We start from the raw sequence: 25,544 nt of genomic DNA on the forward strand, positions 1-25,544 counted from the left end.
TGCTGTGTGGCGGACTTTAAGAGTCAGTTCGAATTATCTGAAAGTTCGAATTAACGAGATGCGAATTAACGAGCTTTCACTGTACTACAAAGAATAAAGTTCAAGCCCTTCCGAGTTATATTACGTAATCAGAAAGCATGTGACTACCAATACTAAATGATCAGAAGAATAATTACGCTTACATTGTCTGGCCATGTGTGTGATTGTGATGTGTATATTGTCACGAAGCCAAGGACGACGCAGTTATTTGGGAAAGAAACAAGTTTATTGGAGCGAACTTGTGCTCCCCTAACAACTGAAAAGAATACAGAGGCGGCGAAGCAGCGGTCAACAAAGTGACGTAGGTGCGTCGGCGAGCGTGGCAGAATCGAATGCCCCGGCGTCCGCACTGCAGGCTTTTAAGTGCGAATGCACTTTATAAGCGACCCCAAACCTTCCACCGCCGGCGGCGGCGGCGGCGGCGGCGTCCGCAGTCCTCCTCTCCCTAGCAACGGCGTGTAGCGGAGAGGAGCGTCGGTAGCAACGGCGCGGTGACGTCACTTCACCACGTGACCGCGCTCGCTCCGCCTCCTCGCCGTGGCTGCGCGGGTGCGCGCCGCTCCCCGCACCGCTCCTCGCGCCGTGACGTCATGGTATGACGTCACAGCGCGCCTCCTCTCCCCAGCAGCTGCCGCGCGCCTCTCTCTCCACCGTGACGTCACACTCTCTCCTCTCCCCTTCGCTCGGCTGCAGCTGCCGTGCGCCGCTGTCCCTCTCCCCTTGCGCTCGCCTCCTCTCTCAGCCACCTGGCTCGGCGCGCTCGGCGCGGCGTACCCCCCTATATATGCAGCGATAAACTGCCAGACCTCCGTGGGTCGGCTCGCGCGCGCTCACGGGCGAATGCCAACGGATTTTAACTTTACTCCCCCTCATAGCATCAGCCCGTGCATTCGCACTTAACCATGTTCACCCTCGGGGAAATGCTTGGGAGTTTTTTTATCTTTCGGCGCGCGTGGTTCTCGAAACGTCGATTCGCATCGAGAACATAGTAGATCCAAGAAGATTATTCTGGGCTGTTCACGTTAGACCGGAATGCTCTCCCTACAACAGATAGCACATGCGGCACAGAAAGAAAGAATGGAACACGCGCTTCCCTTGGCGCAGAGATAACACAGACCGGCGCAGCCGGGCGGTAAAAGCAAAACACAAATAAACAAACCCAATGTATGGTTCGCGGCATTACCCCCCCTCTAAGAGTGCATCGACCAGATGCTAACATAAGCGACAGTCCCAACAAATGAAAATAAAAGTTCGTCATCGTCCGTAGAAAGGTTTTAAGCGAACCACGTGGACGACTTCAGGCCGCGTGCGTTGTCGTGATGTGCCGGAGTCACCATCGGGGATCACTTCGTAGGTAAGTTGGCCAACACGTCGTAGAATCTGGTAGGGTCCGAAATACCGTCGCAGGAGCTTCTCACTGAGTCCGCGTCGTCGGATGGGAGTCCAAACCCACACACGATCCCCTGGTTGGTACTCGGCGTCTCGGCGTCGGAGGTTGTAGCGGCCCGCATCCACCAGCTGCTGGTCCGTTATACGAACTCGAGCGAGCTGGCGGGCCTCCTCCGCACGTTGAAGATATCCGTGGACGTCGGCGTTGAGGTCGTCGTCTTCTACGTGTGGAAGCATTGCGTCGAGCACCGTAGTCGGCCTTCTACCGTAGACAAGCTCGAACGGCGTCAGCTGCGTCGTCTCCTGGATGCCGCGAACCATACATTGGGTTTGTTTCTTTCCCCCCCCCCCCCTTCCAAAAAAAAAGCAAAACACAAATAAACAAACCCAATGTATGGTTCGCGGCAATATCATACAGCTTTGTTGGTCACTCAGCTTCACTGCGTGGAACGGCTGCTATTTATTTGGTTGATTTATTGTCAAATTTTGTTCCCAGTATTTCCTTAGATATTATTTTCGACCTGTTTAGGTTTTCGATCCCGCTGCAGTGACAACATTTTCTCCCCCGCATCCATCTGGATATCCTCTTTTCGCACAGCAAGCACTACCCCTAGCATTACTGAAGTCTTCAGTTCTCTCGTATTTCTCACCTCTTCTGCAATCACAATGGCGCAAGCGTGGCGTCTACATGTAATAGACTACCGCATTACAGAAATATCTCTACAAGTATGCAGTCCAATAAAGGAAATGTACTGCAAATTTTGGCCGCGGCCTCATAGAATTCTAATCAGATGCCATGGCACAAACTATACTCACACTGCTCCCTGTGGCTGTTCCTCGCTCTGCTGCTTCTCATCACCCACTTCTGTGCTCGTGACGATTATTTCGGGGGCACCGGGTTGCACTGTAATAAAGAAAGAACAAAACAATTGGGGAGGCTTCGCACTAGCGGCGCGAAGACTGGGCAGACAGCGAAGCTGGCTAAGTTTATGCGAGGCTATGGTTGGGGACTCGGCCAAATTATCTGCGTGGTTATGCTTCGAGACTCGGTGAAGTCTGCATTGTGTTTCGTCGTTAGCCCTCCAATCAGCGATGAACACTCGGTCATTAAAGTATACAAGGTACGCGAGCTCGTAACTCCGGATCTTCTGCAACTCGCTGACGTTTCGCCGCCGATTCACAGGCGCGATATTCGGGATTGGACAGAAGTCGTCGCCTCCGTTCTCGCACAGCGGGAGTGACGCTCTTCTTTTGTGGCCCCATCTCTCCCCTCGTTGGAGACCCGGCTTTTGCACCTCACATAAGCTATCGAACTTGCCAACGAAATTTCTCCGTGGCTGGCAGGCCTGGATAGTTTTGTCGGTCGGATTTCACATCTGTCCCAAAGTTGACCGCGTCAGCACGCGCTACAACCCGCGGTAACCGGCTGGGAAACTCGGCGACTGTAGGGCGAACTTTTCGGTACTTCCCACCTGAGGCGCAAATGGACGTGAACTGGCGAGGAGAAGAGTACGCGAGAGATCACCTCATGAATGCTGGACAGAGTGTTTTCGAAAGTAAAGCGGTGCCGGCGCGCGTGACGACATTATCGCTCGGCAAGGTTTTGTTGCACACGTTTGCCGGGCCAACATCAGTGTAAACAGCACCGCTGTTAAAAAAGACGCACCTTGTATCTACAAGGGTGTTCACGGAAGAAACTACATGCAAAAATTTATTAGCGTTCACCAAGGCAACACAAGGCAGTCAACTCGAACATGCTGTGTACGCGGCACAGGCAATAACTGTGAGTTGACGCCTCGCGTTGTTCCGAAAGATATCAGAGCGAGAACGGTGGTAGTGCGCGTGAAAGGCAGTGAAAAGTTTTTTTTAGCAGGACACGTATACCCCATACGATGAGCACAAACCGGATGAGCCACCCGGGACACGTGTCGTTCTCCCCTTTCCGTAATTACACCTCAAATATGGTCATCTTGGACTGGAAAACCGGTGCTTGCGTTTTATATACTTTCATTTGTTTTTAAGACTAGTGGATGTTTTGTGTATTCATTCATCATGACCCTTATCGCTAATTACAACACTGACAGGATATGCACAACCTGTGGACAATGGCGGGTAACGCTTGCTGTCCTACCACCAACGACGACGAAGTAGTGGGCAGCACGCAGCCTTACTGGGACGGTAATGACTACTTCGTAAATGCATCGCTTCACATTCAACACTGGTTAGCCTCACTTGTGTAGCGCCAGTTAACATTTTGGAGGAGGTTGTGGTGTTATTTTTACGCTGGCCACGGCTTCGCACGTTCTCGGTCAGAGTTACTCGATATGCACCAGCTGCAAAACTTCCTATAGCCATGTATAAAAAACCGGTCCGCGGTTGTCCCTTTGAGTTAAGGGCCAACATGGAAAACCTTCGAGGCAAGTTGCCGAGCCTGCTATCTGCGACAGAAAGCTCAAGTAGCACGCTAGTGCTCACGGGTACTCCGTAAGTCATAAAAGTAAAACCGTAGAAACATGTAAACGTTACATTTTTATTGTTTCCTAATGAGAAAACGAAGCTTTATTTTATATTTGGTGGTGTTAATATGTAAATATTCAGCAAAGTACAGTTTTTTCCCGGTAGATACCACGCCGATACGCTTGCCCATGCCCCCTCCTACGTTTTACCATCCATCAGTCAATCCATCCATCCATTCATCCTCCATAGAGCTCCTGTGCAAGCTTCGCCAGAGTTGCGTGTTTGATTTTCACCAGCTACCACGCCGCCGGTTCCACCGTTGCCGGGCAGCCTGCTTTTAGTGCTGCGCACCGAACTTCTCGGGTTGTGCGCAGGTCATCGGATGCCGCTGTGCCTCGTTGCGTCGGGCGCTGCCGGCAGCACACGTGCGCGCTGACTTCGTCCCGCCGCTGCAACAGGCGTGGTGGCTCCTACTTTCGGTACGGGTGGCTTTTACGCACGGCTTTGTAACTCAAGATGCGTGTGGACGCGCACCTCTGCTAGTCATTGTATCTTTGCTCCTAATCCTCATGCAAAAGTTTGCAAAAAGTTTGCACACATCGGGTGTGCGCTATCGCTGTTGCGCAGTACAGCACTCCTGCAGCCTGATTGCTCCAATAAAGTCACAGCTAGGGAAGTGAAAATTCGTTTTATATCCCCTGCAGGCTGCAGAGAATAACATTTCGTTTGTCAGCTTGCACTACGCTCGCGCTTCCAGCACCAACAGACCATTGCTACATTGGTGCTGACTCATTTCCCCTGTTGTTACATAGAGCGTGATAGTGTTCAATTGTCTGGAGGGGAAAGTGCGAGAGCGGGTACGAAGTTGAGGGTACGTGAAATAAAAAAAGGCCTGAATTGCATTGCCTGTGCAATATCAACAACAGAGGGTCAAACCATTTCGGCATGAACCGGTAACCGGCCGTTATTTCTTTTTTCGGTTCAGTTCCGGTTCGTGTTCAGCGTGCTCAAGAAATAACGGTTCTGGTTCGGGTTCCGTTCCGGCAAAAATACCGGTTCAGTTCTGGTTTTCGGTTCGGTTCGGTTCCGGTTTGTCAGCCTGGAATAAAGATTACTCTCTGACAGTGATTTCCCTACACCCCCCCTAGGGGGTGTGTAGACCCCCCTAGTTTTTCTGGACACCCCCCCTTGAATCCCCAAATTTCACTCTTGTCAGTCCTTGTATGCATCTTTTCCTCCCGCACATAAACACACATATAATTTACTTTCTTCATTGATTCGATGCCGCTCTTTGTTTACAACCGTAATCTTTGCAGAAGCTCTTTCAGCATGTACATTTAAAATGGGCAATTTGGCGAGGCGAAGCGCTACGGAAGCTAATCCTGGCGTTTTAATAAATCGGGATCGTACAATCGGTGCCTGATTTATAAGTGCTGCATAATTCGTGTACTACCTAAACATTTTCAAGAACTCAAATTTCGTCACTGGTCCTGGTAACAAGTTCGAAAATGTCCGTATACGTTGAAAAATGGCGAGAAAAAAAAAAACTGAATACGGACCTTTCATGGTAAAACATGAATTTCTCTAAATTGGTTTTTTTCTTAGACTGAATAGGAAGCACCGCCTTTCAGGTGTATATATATATATATATATATATATTATATATACATATATATATATATATATATATATATATATATATATATATATATATATATATATATATATATATATATATATATATATATATATATATAGATATATATATATATATATATATATATATATATATATATATATATATATATATATATATATATATATATATATATATATATATATATATAAATGATAAACGTACGTCACGGAGATGAGCGTTTGGTTAACAGACGTCTATTTAACTAGTGGGATAAAAGAACAGCTTTTCTAGTTTATGAACCCCCCCCCCCCTGAGCCATTGAGACACCCCCCCCCCTTGATTCGATGCCTGGGGAAACCCCTGGTCTGCTTATCTGAATGAGATAGCCCGTGCGGCATAAAAATAAAGAATGATAGACAATGAAAAACGTACGTCACGGGGATGAGCGTTTGGTTAACAGACGTCTATTATTTAAGTGGGATAAAAAAACAGCTTTTCTAGTTTATGAACCCCCCCCCCCCCCCTTAGAGCCATTGAGACACCCCCTCTTGATTCGATGCCTGGGGAAACCCCTGCTCTCTGTGTGTGTGTGTGTGTCTCTCTCTCAACACTGATCTGTGTAATGTTAACGGGTAATAAATTTTCCTTCGGTTAGCTTTTATTGGCCTTTCTTTAGCAAACAGGTAAAAGTTTTTGCTGACGACAATTTACGGTCTCCCTTCAGCCAATTGACATGTCTTTAAGCCGACAAATTCACCTCATGCCTCATATTCACCTTGAATAGTTTCATTTATATCTTTTTGGACGCTGGCGCACGTGAATCAAAGCCCGATTTTACAAGTTTAAAATATTCATTTTCTGTCTCGTGCAACATATTACAAAAATTTGTCATATTATTCAAACTAGATGAGCTGCCCTTTCAAATTATTTCCATGTTTGCGGTGCAAAGTGATGCGCCACGGCAGCTCCAAATTGTCCATAACTGTCTGCTTACCGTGAGATAGTCTTGCCGCCACTTTAAGGGTTCCCAGTAGGTCTCCGTGCAAGAATGTGCTTTTCCGGTGCCGTGAAAAATGTTTCACCTTTGTTATGTCAAAAAGTACAGTACTTTTAAATCTCATCCGTCATGCTATAACTCGGGTAGAATTTATGCTGCCCCTTCTTCTAAACGCACATTAGTTCGACTGGCTCATTTATAATGTAAACGAGACGACTGTTATCTTTTTGTACACAGCAGCTGCTACCGTTTGATTTTTTTCTGCAAAAGTTGAATTATGCTTAACAGCTGGTGGAATATATAGTCGGAAACAGAGGCATAAGGAGTCCATAAAACTGTCAGGAAGTTTACTTGTGGCATAAGAAGTGTATACAATGCAGTTATTATAAGGTACACAAGTGTACCTTTAGTGTGCTGCTGGACCTTGCCACATGATTTTGTATCGTATGGAATCAGCACCAAAAACTGTCTTAGGGGCGAAGCCCTTTAAGGGCTCTGGCTATCGACGTCTCCTGTCCTCGTCGTCGTATCTCGTATCATGTAGTCACGGTAATAAAACACTGGGACGCTGGTTTTCCAACGCCTCGCACTAGAGCGTAACGCGTACTCAAAGAACACCCCGGGACACTCGTTATCCAACCCCTCGCGCTAGAACGTTACGGCTCTGTGGTCGACAACGCGTACTAAAAAGCGATAGAACGCCTCGTGCTTCAAATACACGCGAATTTTACAGCCAAGCTGTATACTTCTAACCCCCAATGGTTTCATATCTGTGGGCAAAAACGCGAAGCGCCAAGAATACAGTTATACACTGCATGCTTCACCCCTGCCAAGGTTTCACGTTGGTGGAGATGGCCCAGGATTTTTTTGCTTTGCACACAGGTCGAATTGGGCACCTGAGTGATGGGAAAGCCTAATTGCAACAAAATGTTGAGCTATGACCCTATAACCGAGTGAAAGATGTCCCAAAAAGTACGGGCCAACAAGCGCATTTCAGTAATAGTACTAGAATTCCTTTCTCGCAGGGTACACCTCTAAGTAAAGTCCTAACCTGAGACATCCCAGTCAGGCCTCTTTTGTATCACTTGAGAAGTTTCTGGAACTTAAAGGGGTCCTGAAATACTTTTCGCCGATGCATGGATGTACATGTAACCAAATAAAGCAATGTATTAGCAATCTCCTCCCGCAAGAATTTTGTTAAAGCGATGAGTATTAGCTGAGAAATCGTAAATCAAAAACCGCGCATTATCGTCGCGCCGAGTTTCCTCCTCCTTTCGCTGTTGACGGCGCGGGAGCCTTCCCTCCCATGCTGCTGCGCTCGTCAGCGGTGACGTACTTCCGCTATGGCGCTCCTAAGACTGCTGTCTGCTGCGGGCAAGCTTTGTTGACGCCATGAATCCCGCACTCAAGGCTGGAAAAGCGAACGAAAAATCTGGCCGCATTTGTGAGTCGGCCTGGCCTTGCCCTTTCGCGGTGTACGTTGCTGTAGTTGTTATCGGCGGCACGTGACTTTTTATCGGCGGCGAACTCGCAGCCACTCGGGGAGGAATGTGAAGTCCTTGAAGCGTTCTATTTCCTTTCTAATATCGAACCTAATTAACGGGCTAGTTGGCCACTAAATTTTTCGTGCGAACAGCCTAAGAGGCGTGTTTTACCGTGGGCACAAAACGAGTACTTACATTTTGCTCTGAGGTACTGCATAATCAGCTTGGCCTCCTTTACTCCCACAAGCTTGCCAAGGTCCTCTTCGTTTATTTTGTACAGCTCTGCTTCACATGTGACGTTAACTGAATCGATGTACTCCTTAAGAAGTTCCATTTGATCTTCGGAGAAATCTGGCATGTTGACGGAAACGTAACAAAGGAAGTCCTGAATAGTGTCTTCTTGAAATCCCTCGGTTTGTTGAGCTGCAGAGAAGATAATGAATATTAGACATTTGGCGATACAGCTGTTGAAACCCACAGCCAATTAGCACCGCATGGCGTTCGCCTTAGGGAGCTAAGGGACTAATGATTCACCGAAAGGTGAAGCAAAGAGGACAGGAAATTTGCTATTTCCGAGGAAGTGCGCGCGGTTATCATGCCTCCCCCCTCGATAAGCCTGACGATTGTAACGCTTACAGCAGCGGGCTGTCGCTCATATTTACCTTCACATACAATGGGGTTGCTGCATTCGCATTTGAAAAAAGATTTCATCGCTCACCTTTGCAAGATATCAACGCTATGATGGAGTCAGTCGTGCGTACGCAGCAATTACGAAAGTAAAGTCATGAACAAATGAAACGCGAACAAGAAAATACGAACCAGAACGCACAAACAACGCAAAATCTGTCCATGCAAATCAAGATGACGCCTGGCTAAGTTACAAAAACAAAGTTGGGACATGCGGCCTTTCTTATATACCAATATTTGACCTCAACGAACACTGTTTTTTTTTTCGATTTCGCGTTCCGACCCCTGCTCCCAGCTTCGGCTGGTGAATAGGGCCCGGAAGGCCGGCTACAGCAAGGGAGTCCTGGACTGAGGACACCCCTCACTGGTCCGGAGTGACTGCACTCAACGGATGGGACAAATAAAGTTTTTTCCTTCTCCTCCTCCTCGCGCTGTGTAGTTCATATTTTTGTGTTCGCATTTCCCTCCCAGCGAAACGAAACGAAAGAAAAAACATTAGCCATCGAATGTTCCCCTCAGCCCTTTATCCTAATAAAAGCATACTGCAATGGAATTGCCGTAGTTTCTCTCAAACCTGCCCGCTACACAAGTCCCAACTGAGAACGCTCCATCATATGGCATTACTGCTTCATGAAACGCGTGGTCCTTGCAAAATTTTAGATTATACTACCTTTCCAGATCCTACTATTCCAAGCCAAGGTCCCTCCCCACATGGCCCGACTCCAGGGTTAGCTGTGGTACTTGTACACAAATCCTGCCACGCTGTCCAGCACCGTTGTGACCAAGCATGCAATGGCGACAGAGAAGTGGTTATTGTCCTTGTTACGCCACCAGGAGGCAAAGCGATACTTCTTGTGTCGGTTTACTACACGGCAAGTTCGAGTACCATTCCCTCAACACATTATGACTGGATCCCATATCTTTTAAGTGCGAATGCACTTTATAAGCGACCCTGAATTCCGGTGACCGCCGTCCGTCCACATAGCAACAGCTGCGGGTGCGCGCGCTCCTCGTCTTCCTTGGCAACGGGGGGAGATGGGCGCGCGCTGCCTGGCCGCTGACATGGCACATACCCACGTGGGGGATTGGCCAGGAATCAGGCGTGAGAAGGGCTAATGCACCCGCTTAAAGGAGTACTGACACGAAATTTCAAAGCTGAGATCCGCTCTAGCAATCAAGTACAACGACAACACAAATAGGTGTCTGTGAATAAATGCATCTTTCTTTCTTTGTAGTTGTGTGTGTGTGTGTGATCTCTCTTTCGCGAACATTACCGAACCGCGCAAATTCAACTCATGCATTCGCACTTTCCCATTCTTCCCCTCGGGGAAATGCGGGGAAATTTTTTTGACTGCGTTTTACCGGTCCCATCATTATCGGGGGAGACCTTAACGCTCGTAACACTCTTTGGGGCTATTCCTCCACAAACCGCCGAGGACGGATTTTAGAGCAAACTTTTGAGTATAGCCCCCTTCAACTAAAAAACGAATATGGCGTCCCTACCCGCATTGGCCTTTATTACGCTCAAAAAGATACTACACCGGACCTCACTCTAGCTACTCCTGGGGCGGTGAAGAACTAGAAAACGTTAAACAGCACCTGGGGTAGGGACCATTACCCAATCATGCTCCAAATTAACAGCACAATGTTACGCACTACACGTGCCTATTGTCAGATAAACTGTACGTCATATCGCTCGCAGTTCGCAGTCTCTTCTCAACCTACGCTCGACGAATTCATCACCTTCATTACACAAGCACAGTAGCTCGCATCTGAAGAATTCACCAGTACGCCAGATGGGGACTGCCCTGATTCCCACATGTTCCAACTTCGCAAAGCAGAAGGGTTAACCAAACGATATCGTACACAAGGAAAACGACATCATCACCTGATGCAGATGAAACGTCATTATCGAATTATTCGCGAGTATCAGGTCACATTACAAAATGAGAATTGGCAGAGTTTCTGTGAAGATCTTGGACATAAACCTGGTCTCTCTCGTCTTTGGGGTGTCTTCCGCAGCATGAACAGCTGTGCGAAGGTGCGTCTCCCGATCCCCATTTTTGAATAGATTGGAGAGATATTCTTTGTTTTTAAATGCGAATGCATTTCTTAGTCGCAGGTTGTCTTGCGTCGTTGAGCGGCGTGCGCGTAGCAACAGCTGTGGCGCGCGCCTAGCAACCGGAGCAGGTGCGGAGTAGCGGAGGGCAAGGGGAGAGGAGGAGCGTGCTCGGCGTGTGAGGGCGCTCGCGTCGCGGAGCTCGGGCGGAGTAGCGGAGAGTGAGCGGAGAGGAGGAGCGCGCTCGGCGTGTGAGGGCGCTCGCATCGCGGAGCTCGGGGCAGAGAGAGAGCTCGCGCGCGGGCTGGCGCGGGTCTCTCTCTCCTCTCCGCGTACCCCTCTCCGCTCGCTGCGCATATAAATGCAGGGAGCACGCGCCTCTCTCCGTGACTGCTTGCCGACTTTCGCCTTGATAGCGATGGAAGTCGGTGAAGCCGAATCCCTCGCGGCAACGATAGCGCAAAGAAGAATTCGGTGCACCCAATGCATTCGCATTTCCGCACGATCCCCTTCGGTGAGGTGGGGGGATTTTTTTTAGTGTTCCTGCTTCTTAGTGTAATATTTTTTCTTTGGTTTTTGTATTCATCGTTCTCTGTTTTATGCTGAGTGTTTATTTGCTGACAATGTATTCTAGTTTTGCTTGATGATTACTCTTTTTTTTACAATCATCATGGGAGGTCCCGCCTGCGGTTCTTACCTTGGGACCTCAAAGTGCATCTGTACCCATTCACGTTTCATGTCCACGCCTGATCAATAAAATTCAATTCAATTAAAAAATATGTGCCTTCAAATGGGCTACACACAAGTGGAAGATGCCATCATTCACGCGTTGTTCCCTCACGCCGTTACCGATCCTTCAACCCTCCCACCTCTTCCGATCATCCACATTGATCGCCCCCTGTCTGAACACGACCCCCCTTTCACCCTGGGTGAACTGCAAGTAGCCATTTCTTAAGGCAAGACCAAGTCTGCTCCTGGTCATGACCAAGTGAAATTGCAAGATCTCCGGAAACTTCCCCCCCCCCCCTGTCCTCGACGCTCTACTACATCTGGCCAACCACTCCTGGGACTCAGGTGAGATACCTGACTCCCTGAACGTAACGGTTATTCATCCAATACCCAAACCCAGCAAAGATGCTCGTCATCCTCAGAATCTTCGCCCCATCGCTCTTACCCCTGTAATATGTAAGCTTATCCAGCGTATGCTTAACAATCGGATCGTACACCACTTGGAGGGTACAAATTGGTTTCATCCCGCTCTTACAGGCTTCCGCCCCCCATGCTACCCACGATTATTTGTGGCTGCTGAGGGTAGGTATTCGGACCTCGCGCAAGGCCTTTCTGGACTACGTAACCGCTTTAGACATGCACAAGGCATTTGATAATGAAAGCCAATCAGTAATCCTTCAGGAACTTGCCCTCGCCTTCCCTAGCCAAAAACCTCAGGCCTGGATACGCAGCTTTCTTCAACATCGACATATCCGTCTTAACCCTCGAACCCACCAGCCCACTACTTTCTACCTGGACAGAGGAGTCCCACAAGGGTCCATTTTGGCTGCTCTCCTCTTCAATTTGGCCATGAACCGCGTTGCTCGAACTGTTGAACAGGACACTGCCGCCCGGTTCGGTCTTTATGCGGACGACATTGTGGTATGGACAGAAGCCACCGATTATGACACAGAGGAAGCTATGCAAAACAGAGTGGCAAGCAGCAGTCCTGAGTTTGGAACAAACGCTGTCCCAATTTCAGCTGCAGCTATCCCCGACAAAGACAGCACTGCTCAGCGTCAATGGTAAACGTCGTACTAGTAAGGAACAGATTATCGCCCTTCAAGTGGGGGATACACTCCTTGAATCTTGCAACGGAACAACTCGACTGCTGGGTGTTCCAGTCAGCAGCTGTAATAGCTCAAAACAGTGGATAGCATCACTTAAGAAAACCTGGCGTTCCACCTTACACCTCGATACACGGATATCTAATAAATATGGAGGGGCGCACCAAGCTGCTTGAACCATGCTCGCGCGTGCCGTGGTGCATGGACGTTTCACTTACGGCTTCCCGGTCTATGAGCTGCGACAGTCACATGTTAATGCTCTTCACAAGATGAATCGGCACCTTCTCCGTGCGATTAGTGGCCTTCCCTCATTCACCCGGGTAGATACTCTCCACGAAGCAGTTCATCTTCCACCTCTCACTAATCTCATTGAAGAGACCAAACTACGTTTCCAATATCATCTGGACCATTCGCCACAGGGAAGACTTCAGAAATGGGACCGCCTAAATAGTGACTCTGACAGCACGGATTCGCCGCCAGAAATTCCTCCGTGGGAACGCCCCTCCATTGGTGTTCCACGTCGACGCCCGATCCGGCGCCATAACCGAATAGTACGCGAACAATACGTTCCACGCTCGCAGACGACGAAATTGACATTTAAACCGACGCGTCTTTGAATGGGATGATGGCGGCCATTGCCTGGACATCTACAGACTTGCCAGAATTGAATGGATCCCGGCAAAATTCCAACACATACGGCCTTGTAGAAGAAGTAGAACTTCGGGGAATTTTGGACGCCACCCGGCAAATTTATGACCATTCCGCCCATCTTACAGCGAAGAAATTTCGCATTATCACGGATTCTTATGTTGTTGTCCGAGAATTGAACCGTCCATATTCCCCGAACACCACGGCGACAAATATCCTGACTACGATACGAGACCTACAAATTGAAGGATTCAAAATTCGCATTGTTTGGACCCCGGGACATACTTCCGGCGCACAAGGCAACCGCATGGCTCACGACGCTGCCAGGGAAATGCTACAATCACCTCCCACGGTGCCCGCCACGCCCGTCCCCTCTCTCCAAGCAGATTGGCAACTTCAGCTACGTCTCCTCAAAAAAGAAAGCAGTAAGCATTTGCAACCTGAAACTCCGGTTGGTATCCTTGCAGGTCTCAAGCGCTTTTCACGTTCGGCCGAGGTATTTGCCAATAAAGTGTATGCAAATGCAGCGTACACACCACACATTGTACATAAGTGGTCTGCCCCGGCAGGCTCGCAATTGCACCGATGCCCCCACTGCAATAGTGATGCCATACCAAATCTCTTCCACTTAATTTGGATCTGTGCTATATTCGCCCGTAACTGCCTTCAACTGCTAACTGTGGGTCCTGCACCCTCGACAGAACTGGAGTGCGTTAGTCGTGTGCGTGAAGACCCCGCTACTGTAGAATTATTTACCCAGTACGCGCTTGAAAACGGTCTGTACAAGCTGGTGTAGCGGACTGACAGACTTTCCCGGACTGGCCATACCCATCCACGACCTATGTCAACAGTGCAAACTGTGCATTTTGGTGCCACTGACAGAGTGAAATGTGCATGTTGTGAATAGGACCTTTAAACTAGGAGAGTGTACACTGTGTGAATTGTGATGAATTGTGACCTCTCCCTTTCTCCTCCCTCTCCGCCATCCTCACTTCCCCACAGGGCCTCATGGCCTCTCGTCCTTAATAAAGTGTTTCACTCATTCACTCACTCTCATTTGATCACGACTGTACGTGTTGTTGCAGCACTTTTTTTTATCCTCGTGCAAAGCAGCGTAAGAATGTGGTTTATTTAAGCGAAGGTTATTTACTAGGGTTTGTGACGCTGACGAAGCCTCAGATTTAGAAACTCGCAAATATGAACCGCGCAGCAAGTCTTGCGGAACGCCGATCGCGCGAATTATACACAATCCGACCGTATTCAGCGCCGGTGTTCGCCGCGGCTGCCGCACCAAAAAAAATCCTACGGATTTCCCGTGTTTACAGTTTAGCGATGTTAATGTCATTCTTGTGCGCATATCACATAGTCCTTCTGCAAGATTTCAAAACGCGAGTGATGAAGTTTTTGTCATTTTTGTCGCGTGAATGCGGGTTGATCTCTAGGATTCTAACACAGCTTCCCCTGGTAACTTGCGGTAATTTTCACGGAACTTCAACAAGGTAATGTTACATATTCACTGCACGAGCGAAACTGCGTCTCGTGTAATTTTTTTTTCAGCCAATCAACGTCATTCAGGAAGCTCCAATTTCTGAAAGTGTTGCGCTCCCAGAAATGTCTCACCCTCTGGAGCGAATCCCACTAGCACACTGATGTTGCACGGTTCATATTTAGTAGAGTGTGTTGCTAGGTCCGACTATACTAGCAGGGTGTAGTGCAATCAAGACTGCACCGGGTAAACTTGGTCTACTGGAACGAAGCCGTGTTTCAAGGTCCATAATCTTAAAAATAACGTCACGTGTTAATGCGCATGATGCTGCTGCTCCACCAATGATTTATTCCCTTGACTACTTAACATAGGTCAAAATACAGCAGATTTTGTCAAGCTATGGAGACCCTAATGCCACAAAGGGCATCATTATCATAATCACCATCATCATCACCAGCCTAGTCAGGTCTACAGCAGGAAGCAAGCATCTCCCATTAACGTCCAACCGCTCCTGTTCTGCGCTGCAGGGCTACACACTTTACCCCTGAATTTCTTTATTTTATCCCTCCATCGGAATAATGGCCTTTCCTTTCTTCTAGACCCATCTCTTGGTATCCACTCTGTTGCCCTAATGGTCCACCGGTTGTCGGTTCGTCTCACCAAGTCCAGCCAGCCCAAGTCCTAACTTCATTCGTTCCATGGCCCGTTGAGCCGACCTAAGTTTGCTTTGTAGTTGTTTAGTACAGCGCCAAGTTTAAGCTCCATACGTCATAACAGGCACAATGCTCTGGTTGTAGATTTTTCATTTCAGTGACAGAGGTAGCTTACTTTTCATTATTTGGGAGTGCTTGCCGAGAGCTCCAGACCCCTACCTATTCTACGCCGGATTTATCTCTCGTGGTTGTGGTCAGCCCTATCCATCGGTACGAGGTAGTTATACACTTTTACTGCTTCTAGCGTTTCGTTTCCTAAGCTGACGGGAACGTTTTCGGCATGCTTATTCCTCATTAGTTTATATTTATACATATTCATTTTTAGCCCCATGGCCGTGCTTTCTGATTGTAGCTCCTCAAGCACTCTTTTCGTGTCTTCTGCTGTTTCACTCAGCAAGACTGTGCCGTCCGCAAACCTCAAATGGCTCAAGTATTCCCGTTTATCCTTAATCCTATGTTTTTCCAGTTAAGCTTTCTAAATACCCCCTCCAGACATGCTGTGAATAGTTTTCGCGAAACGGTACCTTCCTGTCTTACTCCCTTTCGGACGAAAATTTCGACAAAATCGGATCCTGCCGGTGCATTCCTTTTATATGTCTACGAGAACTCCTATGTAGGTTTAACCTATTCTCTGTTCTTTTAGCGCTTCTAAAACGACTGCGGTGAGGACGGTATCAAGGACGGCGCCAGGAGCAGACGGCCTCACCTACCAGATGATGCGTAATCTGGATGAGGTGGGGTTCGGCCGGCTCCTGGTCGCCTATAACGTCATAAGGGACACGGGCCCACCTGAATGGCTGCTAGCCATCTTGCAGCCCATCCCAAAGCCAGGAAAGGGCCTTGTGGCAGTCACGGCGTACCGGCCCGTTGACCTCACATCCTGCGGCTGCAAGCTGCTCGAACGGGTGGCGCTGTGGAGAATGGAAGCCATCGCAGCGGAGGAAGAGGCCATCCCCGAGCAGCTAGCGGGCTTCCGGAGGCACCGAGAAGCCTCCGACTTCATTGCCGACGTCGTGGCGGCCCTTGAACGCGCCAGGGCCTCCAAGCAGGTGGCGGCCCTGGTGCCGCTAGACGTGGAGGGCGCCTTCGACAACCAGCAGCGTCATGCCATCTCCCTGGGCATGGAGGAGGGTGGCATTGCGGGCAAGTTTCGGGGCTTCGTCGAGGCGTTCCTGAAGGGCCGCACGGCGCAGGTGCAGGTGGGAGACGCCCTGTCGGCACCCTGACCGGTGGACGTGGGCACCCTACAGGGCTCCGTTATCAGCCCCTTCCTCTTCAACCTGGTGATGGCAGCCCTGCCAGGATGCCTGCCCAGAGGAGGGGGCCACCGAGTGTATATTTCGGTGTACGCTGTCGACATTGCCCTGTGGGGGCTGGAGCCCAAGGGTCAGGGCCGAGCCATTTTGCGGCAACTGCAGGCGGCCATGGATACAGTCCGGTCCAAGCTGGCGGGCGTCGGCCTACAGCTGTCGGCGACAAAGACAGACGCCATGCTGGGGCATCCGGAGGCCGGCGCCCATGGATGGACTCGGCGCCTGATCATCGATGGCGAGGAGTTCCAGTGGAGGACCATGGTAGGCTACCTGGGGCTCACTCTGTACCGCCGGCTGAACTTTCGTCAGGCAGCCAAGGAGTTCCAAGCCTGGGCGCTGCTGGCCACCACGGCATTGCACAAGATGCTGGCCCGGGACAGTGGCTGCTCACAGCGGACGGCTCTCCGGCTGTACAGGGCCTCCGCTGTGGGTCTCCTCATGTATGCGCTGCCGCTGGTGAACCTGCGGAAGCCAACCTGGCGGCAGCTGGAAAGAAATCACCGCAAGGGGGTCCGCGCTTGCCTCGGCCTGCCCCAGAGCTCGCCGTGCGAGAAGACACTGGCCGAGGCGGGGGCGTGGACCCTCGAGATGGTGACTGACCAGCGGGTGCTTGGCCAGATTGACCGGCTGCGGCGCGCCTAGGGGAGCGGCCCACTGCTGCAATGACTGAGGGGCCACCACCGCTCACGCATGTGGCGCATGCTCGCGCTCTACGAAGAGGTGGCGGCCCCCGTGGAGGCACCACCTGGTGGCCTGGCTCCTGCTCTGGCAGCTGACGTGAGGCTAGACATCCCAGGTCTGCGAAGCAAGAGGCGGACACCCCACTGCGGAAAACTGCAGCTTGCACGGGGCATCGTCTGGGGGGACCCAGACATCCACGCCCTTGTTTACACGGACGGCTCGGTGCGGCAGCATCAAGGGTCAGCCGCGGCAGCCGCAGTGCTGGGAGAGGCCACCCGGCAGGCGCGGGTGCCCTACGCCTCATCTTCGGCCACAGCTGAGCTGGTGGGTGTAGGTCTGGGCCTGAACCTGGTGCTGGAGATGGAGCCCTTGCCCGAGCGCTGTGCCCAGCTGTTAGTCTCCCGGGTGGCCCTGGCACGTCTCCGGGATGGTGACTCGCACTCCCTGTTGATGCGGGGTATCCGAGAGAAAGCAGCGCACCTGGCAGATCGGGGCACACAGCTGTATCTGCAGTGTGTCCCCGCCCACATTGGGCTGGATGGCAATGAACGGGTGGACGAACTGGCCTCCGGGGCACATGCGCTGCCTCCCTCGGACATGGTGGCCAATGCGGCAGCGACGACGCCCGCCTGCTCATCCAACAACACCTTCGGACCTGGCATCTAGACCCGCGGCTGTGAGTCGGATGGGGCCTGCCGCTTGTACGGGCATCACGCCTGCCGCGTCGACTGCGCTCGGCCGTCCTCTGCCTCCGCGTTGCGGACGCGTGGAGGGCAGAGTGGAAACTCCGACTGAGGCGGGTGGCCAGCCCCGCCTGCACTCACTGTCGAGCACCCGTGCAGTCCGTGCTGCACGTATTCTACGAGTGCCCCAAGTTTGCAGCAGGGCGGGCAGAGCTGTTGGCCGTGCTACGAGATGAGATGTGCGGGCGTTCGAGGAACTGCTTTGGCTCCCAGGCAGTGCCAGGGAGCGGGACAAAGTTCTCGAGGCCCTGGGTGCATACCTGGGTGCCTCGGGGCTTCACAGCGCACTGCGCTACAACAACACGTAACCGCCCAGGTTGTAGTGGAGTGCTGCTGCAGGCGTAGCTTTCCTGAGTGTGTATATGTGTGCGTGTGCGTGTGTATGTGTGAAGGTGCCTTATATGCCACCATTGTGTCATATATCTTGGTGTAAATTTATATGTCTAGTGTTTATATGTATTTGTCCTTTGCTCTTGTTTAACCCCTCGTTTTTTGTTTTTTTTTCTTTCACCTATTTGTCGCATTTTCCTTCTTACTCTTGCCTATGTGTTATATGTGATGGATGTAAGCCCTCTACCCTATCCACCTATTCCTATGTATTCTTTCCTCCCTGTCCCACCTCCCCTACACCAGCAGGCTTCCGGTGTCCGCCCCTAGGCGTGACAATTTACCCCTGCTGGCGGACCTTCCTTTCGTTCGATAGTTCAATAAGTACATACCATCTGGACTTTTTTATGTCCATTTTCTATGCTCTCGTTTGTAAAAAAGTGTGTTCATCAACCTCAAGTTATTTCGCTCTTCAAATCCCACCAGTGTATCTCCGACTGTTGCGATTGTCTATTCCGAAGTTTCCCACTGTCCTTTGTCCCATTTGCTTCTTAATGACCTTTGCGGAAAGTCTCCCATCACAATCGTGAACTGTGTTGTTGCCTTCTTCATAGATGATTCTACATCCTCGTAAAAGCTGTCTACGGTATCATCATCATAGCTGGTTGTTGGCGCGTAGGCCTGTACTATATTTAACGTGCATTACTTGTTTAGCTTGATCACAACCACCGCAATATTCTCGCTAATGCTGAAACACTTCTCTACGCTTCCTGCTATTTTTCAGTGGATTAAAACTCCCACCCGTGTTCATTCTTCTCTTCTGGTCCCCCGTTGCACAGAATATGCCCGCTAGTGAGCTCCATGAAGCCTTCTCTCCTTCAAACTTCTCTTAACCCTATAATATCCCACTTAATGTCTGAGAGCTCCTCTAGTAGTACAGCTAAGCTTCTCTAGCTACACAGAATGCGTGCGTTGAACGTGGCCAGGATCAATTTTCAAAGACCGGCTGTCCGGACCCAGAAATTCTTAGCACCTTCTTCTGTATCGCTGTTCTGATCGCCGCAGTGGGCAGGTGCTCTACAGCTGCTGCCGAGTGAGGGCTGAGAGTTGAGTTGCTTAGTCATAGGAGGCGGCGGCCAACTACTATACCAAGGTAGCCAGATCCTTCTCTGATGATGGACTGTTGTTTATGTCCCTCATAGCCTTAAATCGCAACTAAAACGGGGTATATTTCAATTTTTATTGTCACGGAGTCAAGGGCGATGTGGTGTTCCTAAGACAATACGGTTTATTGGAGAAGGCGTTTTTTCCGCAATAAGCTATAAATGTATAAACAGCAGAAAGCGCACTTAGGTACACTGTCAAGAACAACTAAGGAATCGGAAAGCAATAAGGCTTATTGGAGCGCTTTCTCCCCAATAAGCAAGAAAAGCACAAACGTAAGAAAGAGTCAGCAAAGTCACTTGCACAGACCAGTATTGGCGCATTGAAAGCGGCAAAGTTTGCATTATCTCGTGTATGAAGGCTTTTCTTTCCATAAAAATTCGTACAGGCCGGGAGCATTGCCAATGAGATAAGAAGTCTGGGCTAGTGACGAGAAGGTTACACCCTTCCCTTATCAAACAACGCTGCCATTCGTCGCTTACGACAGCAGTAAGGTCGCGCTCAGGTGGACACCCAAGTTAAGTGAGCCGGGCGCGGTCACGCACTAGTGACAAGACCGACGTTTCTTGCTTCAAAATATTCTTCACAGACACAGAGATGTTACGAGTCAAAAACAAAAAAAAAAAGCCGCGGGCTTCGCGTCGAGGTATCGCACGTTTCCACTGCTCACGCTTATCGGCGTCACCAAGTAAACGAAACAACGAGAACACTGAAGGCATAGTGATACGCAGTTTTCGTGCGTTAACAACACTAGCCCCATTATGTCGGTCGTTTCACTCGTACCACTGTAGTCGGACGACATCGCCGTATGCAGCAAGTCTTGGTTGGGCCTTCCGCCCAGTGTTACCGCACAATATGACCAAAGGCGTCACATCAACTAATTACTTAGAATGGCGAAAACAACCTGCAAATGCTGTCGGATTCTGTAGGAGCCTAGCTTCGTCGACGCAGTGCGCACTTGTCTGTTCCACATAGGGTGCCTCGATTCGCGAATATCTGCCGTACGGCGGCGCTAGAATCGAGGCACCCTATTCCCGCAATGGGCTCTTGTGGCCTTCGGCGACGTAGGAAACCCTTCCATAGCGTTACGGCGGAGTTTTATGACCAGAAAACCGTTGAAGGACTGTGGCCATAGCAACTAACTCGGTTTGAGAAATTTCAAGCTATTGTAGTTAAGGTAATGGGTTGTACGTTGCTTAGGAATTAGAAGTCTGTATCACTATGTCTGGAGTGTTCCAGTGCTATTTTTCTGAAGGTAACATTAAAATAAACGTCAAACAGACATGTCTCCGTATCTCAAATGTACGCAATAATATCAGCGAATAAAATGTTTAGTGTATTGAATAGCATTGTATCAGTGCTAATAGTTGGTTTGGTATGCATTTTAATGCGAGTCTTGTTTCTTTTACATGCAGCCAAAACCCAGAACAGGATTCGACGGATGAAACCAAAGTACCTGTGTGCCGCTCCAGGTATCTCAGAGCAACTTTTATATAGGACTGTGCTCCGATAGGCAACTGTTAGGAACTGCCAGGGACCACACTTCTGCGGCGGTTTCTGCTTTCCAGTTGTTGCTATCTCTGCGGGCCATATGTCAAGGCTGTGTTAGAATGGTGCTTGCGGTTTTCTTCTGATACCAATGCATCCGCCAGCCTGGCATATGACCTCGGTTTATACCGACAGGAAAGCAGATATATTGGAAAAGTGGAGTCCCATAGACAGCTTCCCAACGTCTATAGGAACACCGTTTTATATAAACAGCTGGTCTGAAGGTACCTGGAACGGCGCACCGAATAAATCCATAATCATTTTACGTGGATCAGTGTTCCAGTAACTTACACTACCCGTTTATTTGGAACAGTGATCCGTATACTTTTATTTGGAACGCCGATCCACATAATTTAGCTGCAAAAATATGTGGTGCACTGTTCCACTTACATTTTCAGGGTATGTGGAACACGGTTCCAAATATATAAGTGGAACTTTTTTGCAAACAAGTTCCAGTTACTAAGTGGATCTTATGTGGATCCAGATTAAGAGTGTACTAACGAATCGAGTCAGGTGCTCACGGATAAGCAATGCGTGAATGCTTTTAACACCGCGTTTTTGTCTCTATTTACTAGCGAATTTAGCGTACCTACCCCATCCGCCATGGTACTTTTAGCATCCAGTATGTGTCCCATTTATTTTTGCACAGGCGATATTTTATCTGTCATCCAACATATGAAACTGTCCTCGTCAGGTGGCGTCTATGAAAATAATTCAAAAGTACTACAAAACATTCATGACGCTATGGCCCCAATTCTGTGTTGTATGTTGCGCAGTCGCTCTTCACCGCCATTCTTCCAGATGACTTGAAAATGGGCAAGGTCGTTCCCGTCTACAAGTCAGGTGATAAAAACTGTCCGCTGAATAACCGGCCCATTTCTCTAACAGCGTCCTGTGCAAAAATCATACAACATGTCATCTACAATCAAATAGTAAACTTTCTAGGCTTTAACAACTACTTTCACCCTAGCCAGCATGGTTTTCGGAAAGGACTGTCTTGTGAAACACAACCAGCAATCTTTCTTCACGACCTGCATGCTAACCTCGACAACAGCTTACAAACTGACGCTATCTTTCTAGAATACGCAAAGGCATTCGACACAGTTCGCCACCAATGACCTATGCTAAAATTATCCCAGTTAAACTTAAACCCAGATCTACTAAAGCGGATTGAAGCGTTTCTAACTAACCGTTCTCAATTCGTGCATGTCAATAACAAATGTTTGGAGTGTCTCCAAGTGACATCAGGTGTACCTCGAGGTTCGGTTTTTGGCCCCCTTCTATTCCTAATATACATTACGACTCACCGCTCAGCGTATCTTGCAAAATACGCATGTTTGCGGATGACTGCGTAATCTATCAAGCAGTAACTAACGCTCACGACCAAGTGGTCCTGCAGCCACATTCAAGAATGGTGTGATAATTGGCTTCTGTCTCTTAACCCGAATAACTCTAAACTTGTTTTCTTTTCCCGCCGTAAAAATCCCTTTCTTTTTTCATATCACATCGCGGACGTCCCTGTAGAGCCACAATCATTCTACAAATATCTGGGTGTCAGTTTATCTTGCGATTTTACTTGGAATGCGCATATTACTAACGTCATTTTATACGCAAACAAAGCACCTGGCTTCCTAAAAGATCACCTACGCCATGCGCCCCATCACGTAAAGTTGCTCGCTTACCACTCACTCATCAGATCAAAACTTGAATATGCCTCCGCCATATCAAATCACCCCCAAACATATCTCATAAATGATCTCAAATCTGTCAAAAATCGCGCCGCTTGATTTATTCATTCCCTGTACTCGTACAGCATCAGCGTTTCACCCTTGAAACCACAATCCGGTTTATCACCACTCTCGGTCCGCCGCCGTATCGCCACCCTTTCCCTCTTTCACAAAATTTTTCATTCTTCACTAAATGTAGCCCCTTACATCCTCCCCCCGACATGCATTTCACACCACACCGGCCATAAACTTGGAATGTCCCGTTATTGTACTAGAACTGTCACCTTTTCCGCTTCTTTTTCCCCCGTGCAGCCAAAGATTGGAAGGAGCTTGCCTGCTCCATTGTTTTTAGCCACCTGCCCATCAAAATAATGCATTCATAAACTAATTCATCATAAAACAAATGCATTCATATGCGTTTTTATTTTCTGTATATCCACCCCTGATGTAATGCAGTGGGGTCCTTCAGGAAATGAAAATGAAATGAGATGAACAATGTGTCCCCATCTGCACAAAAGTGTCACGAAAGAACAAGAAGGTCACCTTCGAGGCACGTATACTACCACCATTTCTGACCCCACTAAAGCCTATTATTCTGGTCCCACCCCCCTACTGCTTGTGATACCGCTTCTGCGAGGTTCCGGGCACCACCACCAATTATATAGCTGTCAGAAGAACCAGAACCTACCCCCCTGCCCTTCTCCTCCCCTGAGCCCTAAGAAACAGCACTGTCCAGCTTGGACCCTGACGACCAGCTTTGGCTGGTGAAGAAAGCCCAAAATGCCGGACGGATTCAAGGGTTCCTGGAATGGGGACTCTTCCCCAAGGCTAATACGGCGTGCAGACGTTTATTCCTACTCATCATCGAAAGCGAGAGGCAGCGTAAAGTGGTAGTGGCAGCAGAGGGACATAGCACTAAACTCGACAGCGTTTATCTGCTGCAATGGCTCAACTATAGTCTCAGATGCCTACTCAGCTACACGCTCAGCTAGTCTGCAACAAGTAATCTTCTCGCAGATACATGTCATAGGAAAAGCTTAGAAGCTAGGTTCCCGTAGAGTATCTTTTTTTTTCAGTATTTCTGGGCTGCACTCGTTTTGCGGGTCAATTTTAAAAAGTCGGCGGATTTTGTTGTGTCTATTGTAGCTTTATAACTTGACTCCTCTTTGAAATGCCCACCTTCTGGTGGGCATGAAAACCTTCTGGCACTGCAACAAGGTATAATGAGCCGAAATGTACGGTATGCAACATTGTATTACCAATGCCAAAGTTGTATTGTTATAAGGACATAATTCTAAGCTAATTTTCTATATAAAACTAAAGCTAACTTCGAGAGCACTGACAAATTTACCGTGAATATTTGAATTATACGAGTCTGCGCCGTTTGTTTCTACACGTAAATTTATTTTGAAGACATAAACCAAACTTATAAACACCTCAAAAAGGCCTCTAGCTTTGACCTGATTTGCCTTTCGCAGATATCAAAGGATTGCCTTGAAAATTACTCACCCATGACTGAGCTGCCCGTACGTGGCCTGCAATACGTTTTGACCACAGTGCAGGTGAAGCCTTACCAAAGGGTAAATACAATGTGAAGCTGACACATCGAATGTGCCCTCTTGCAGAAGTGGGTTTATTGTTCAGATCACGCGATTTGTTACGTCATACGGCTAGCGGTTCTGCCATATCAGGGGAACTCGTGATCAAATAAAGGTTTCGCGGCCCGAAAGAATCTTTTATCGGAAGGCACCGGCGTGCTTGAGCTGTAAGCGAATGGCGCCAAATGCATACAAAAGCAAAAAATGGATCCGTGGGCGTAAAACTTTGTCCTTTTCGAAGGTCGTAGTGCAGCTGCGGTTGATAAGATATTACAGGTGAAGAGGACCATTCTGCTTCTTTGTCGGCCCGAGGCTGCCAAGGGTGAACAAAGTGTATTTGTCTCCCTGAACGGATGAAGTTGGTCTGAAAGGTGAATAGGACTTTCTTTCTCTTCTCGTATCCTGTGTGAAAGGAATATGAGTACAAATTATTGCAGAAATCAATTTATTGAAGGCAAATCACGTGTACGCGTAAAACATTTACCCCGGCAAGTTAAAGTTCAATTTTTAATTCAACTTGCGCGCCGACTTAAGGCGTAATAGAAAGAAAATTCAATAAGCTCTTTCTGTCTACTTTTTCTCTCATTTTTAAATCGGCCTTTATTGCGTGTTCTAATGCAGTTACACATAAAACTGCCTCTGATCGGTAGCGGGGTCGTGGTACACCGATTCTGGTGTTTGGCAAGCGCCGGTCACAGTGGACTTTATATGGGCGAGCCCCAAAATAAATTGCTTGGGGTCTGTCTGTCGGTTGCTTAGGTGACGAGAACCATGTATTCCCTCGATGTCACAAAAGCCCTCGTCGCGTGCCTCTTTTGGTTGGGTATGTATTATACCGCGAGTACCAGTTCGCTTCCCAGAGCCTCAACTAGCGTGGCGAAATCGTAGAACCAAGAGAATGGGGACGCATGAGCAAGTAAAAAACACTCAACCGTAGCGACGTCTCTGGAAAACCGAAACCGACGAACGGAGTGCAACCTTTGTGGGCGGCTTTGTACCATAACGTCAAA

General features: G+C 48.9%; 1 protein-coding gene across 1 annotated transcript in view; it reads right to left on the reverse strand.

The window, feature by feature from the left end:
* The window catches only part of LOC144149000 (uncharacterized), a 60,986-nt gene extending 36,439 nt beyond the window's left edge, over window positions 1-24,547 (reverse strand). Inside the window, exons 1-3 of the mRNA XM_077680524.1 lie at window positions 24,446-24,547; window positions 8,201-8,428; window positions 2,245-2,332 (exon numbers count right to left, since the gene is read on the reverse strand). Of these exons, the coding sequence (XP_077536650.1) occupies window positions 2,245-2,332; window positions 8,201-8,428; window positions 24,446-24,449 (320 nt within the window). The 5' untranslated portion in view covers window positions 24,450-24,547. The remainder of the gene's footprint in view (window positions 1-2,244; window positions 2,333-8,200; window positions 8,429-24,445) is intronic.
* Window positions 24,548-25,544: the final 997 nt, after the last annotated feature.

The sequence above is a fragment of the Haemaphysalis longicornis genome, unplaced genomic scaffold, assembly GCF_048455015.1.
Source record: "Haemaphysalis longicornis isolate Haplotype H1 unplaced genomic scaffold, Haemaphysalis longicornis Haplotype H1 scaffold_8, whole genome shotgun sequence".
NCBI classification, from domain to species: Eukaryota; Metazoa; Arthropoda; class Arachnida; order Ixodida; family Ixodidae; genus Haemaphysalis; species Haemaphysalis longicornis.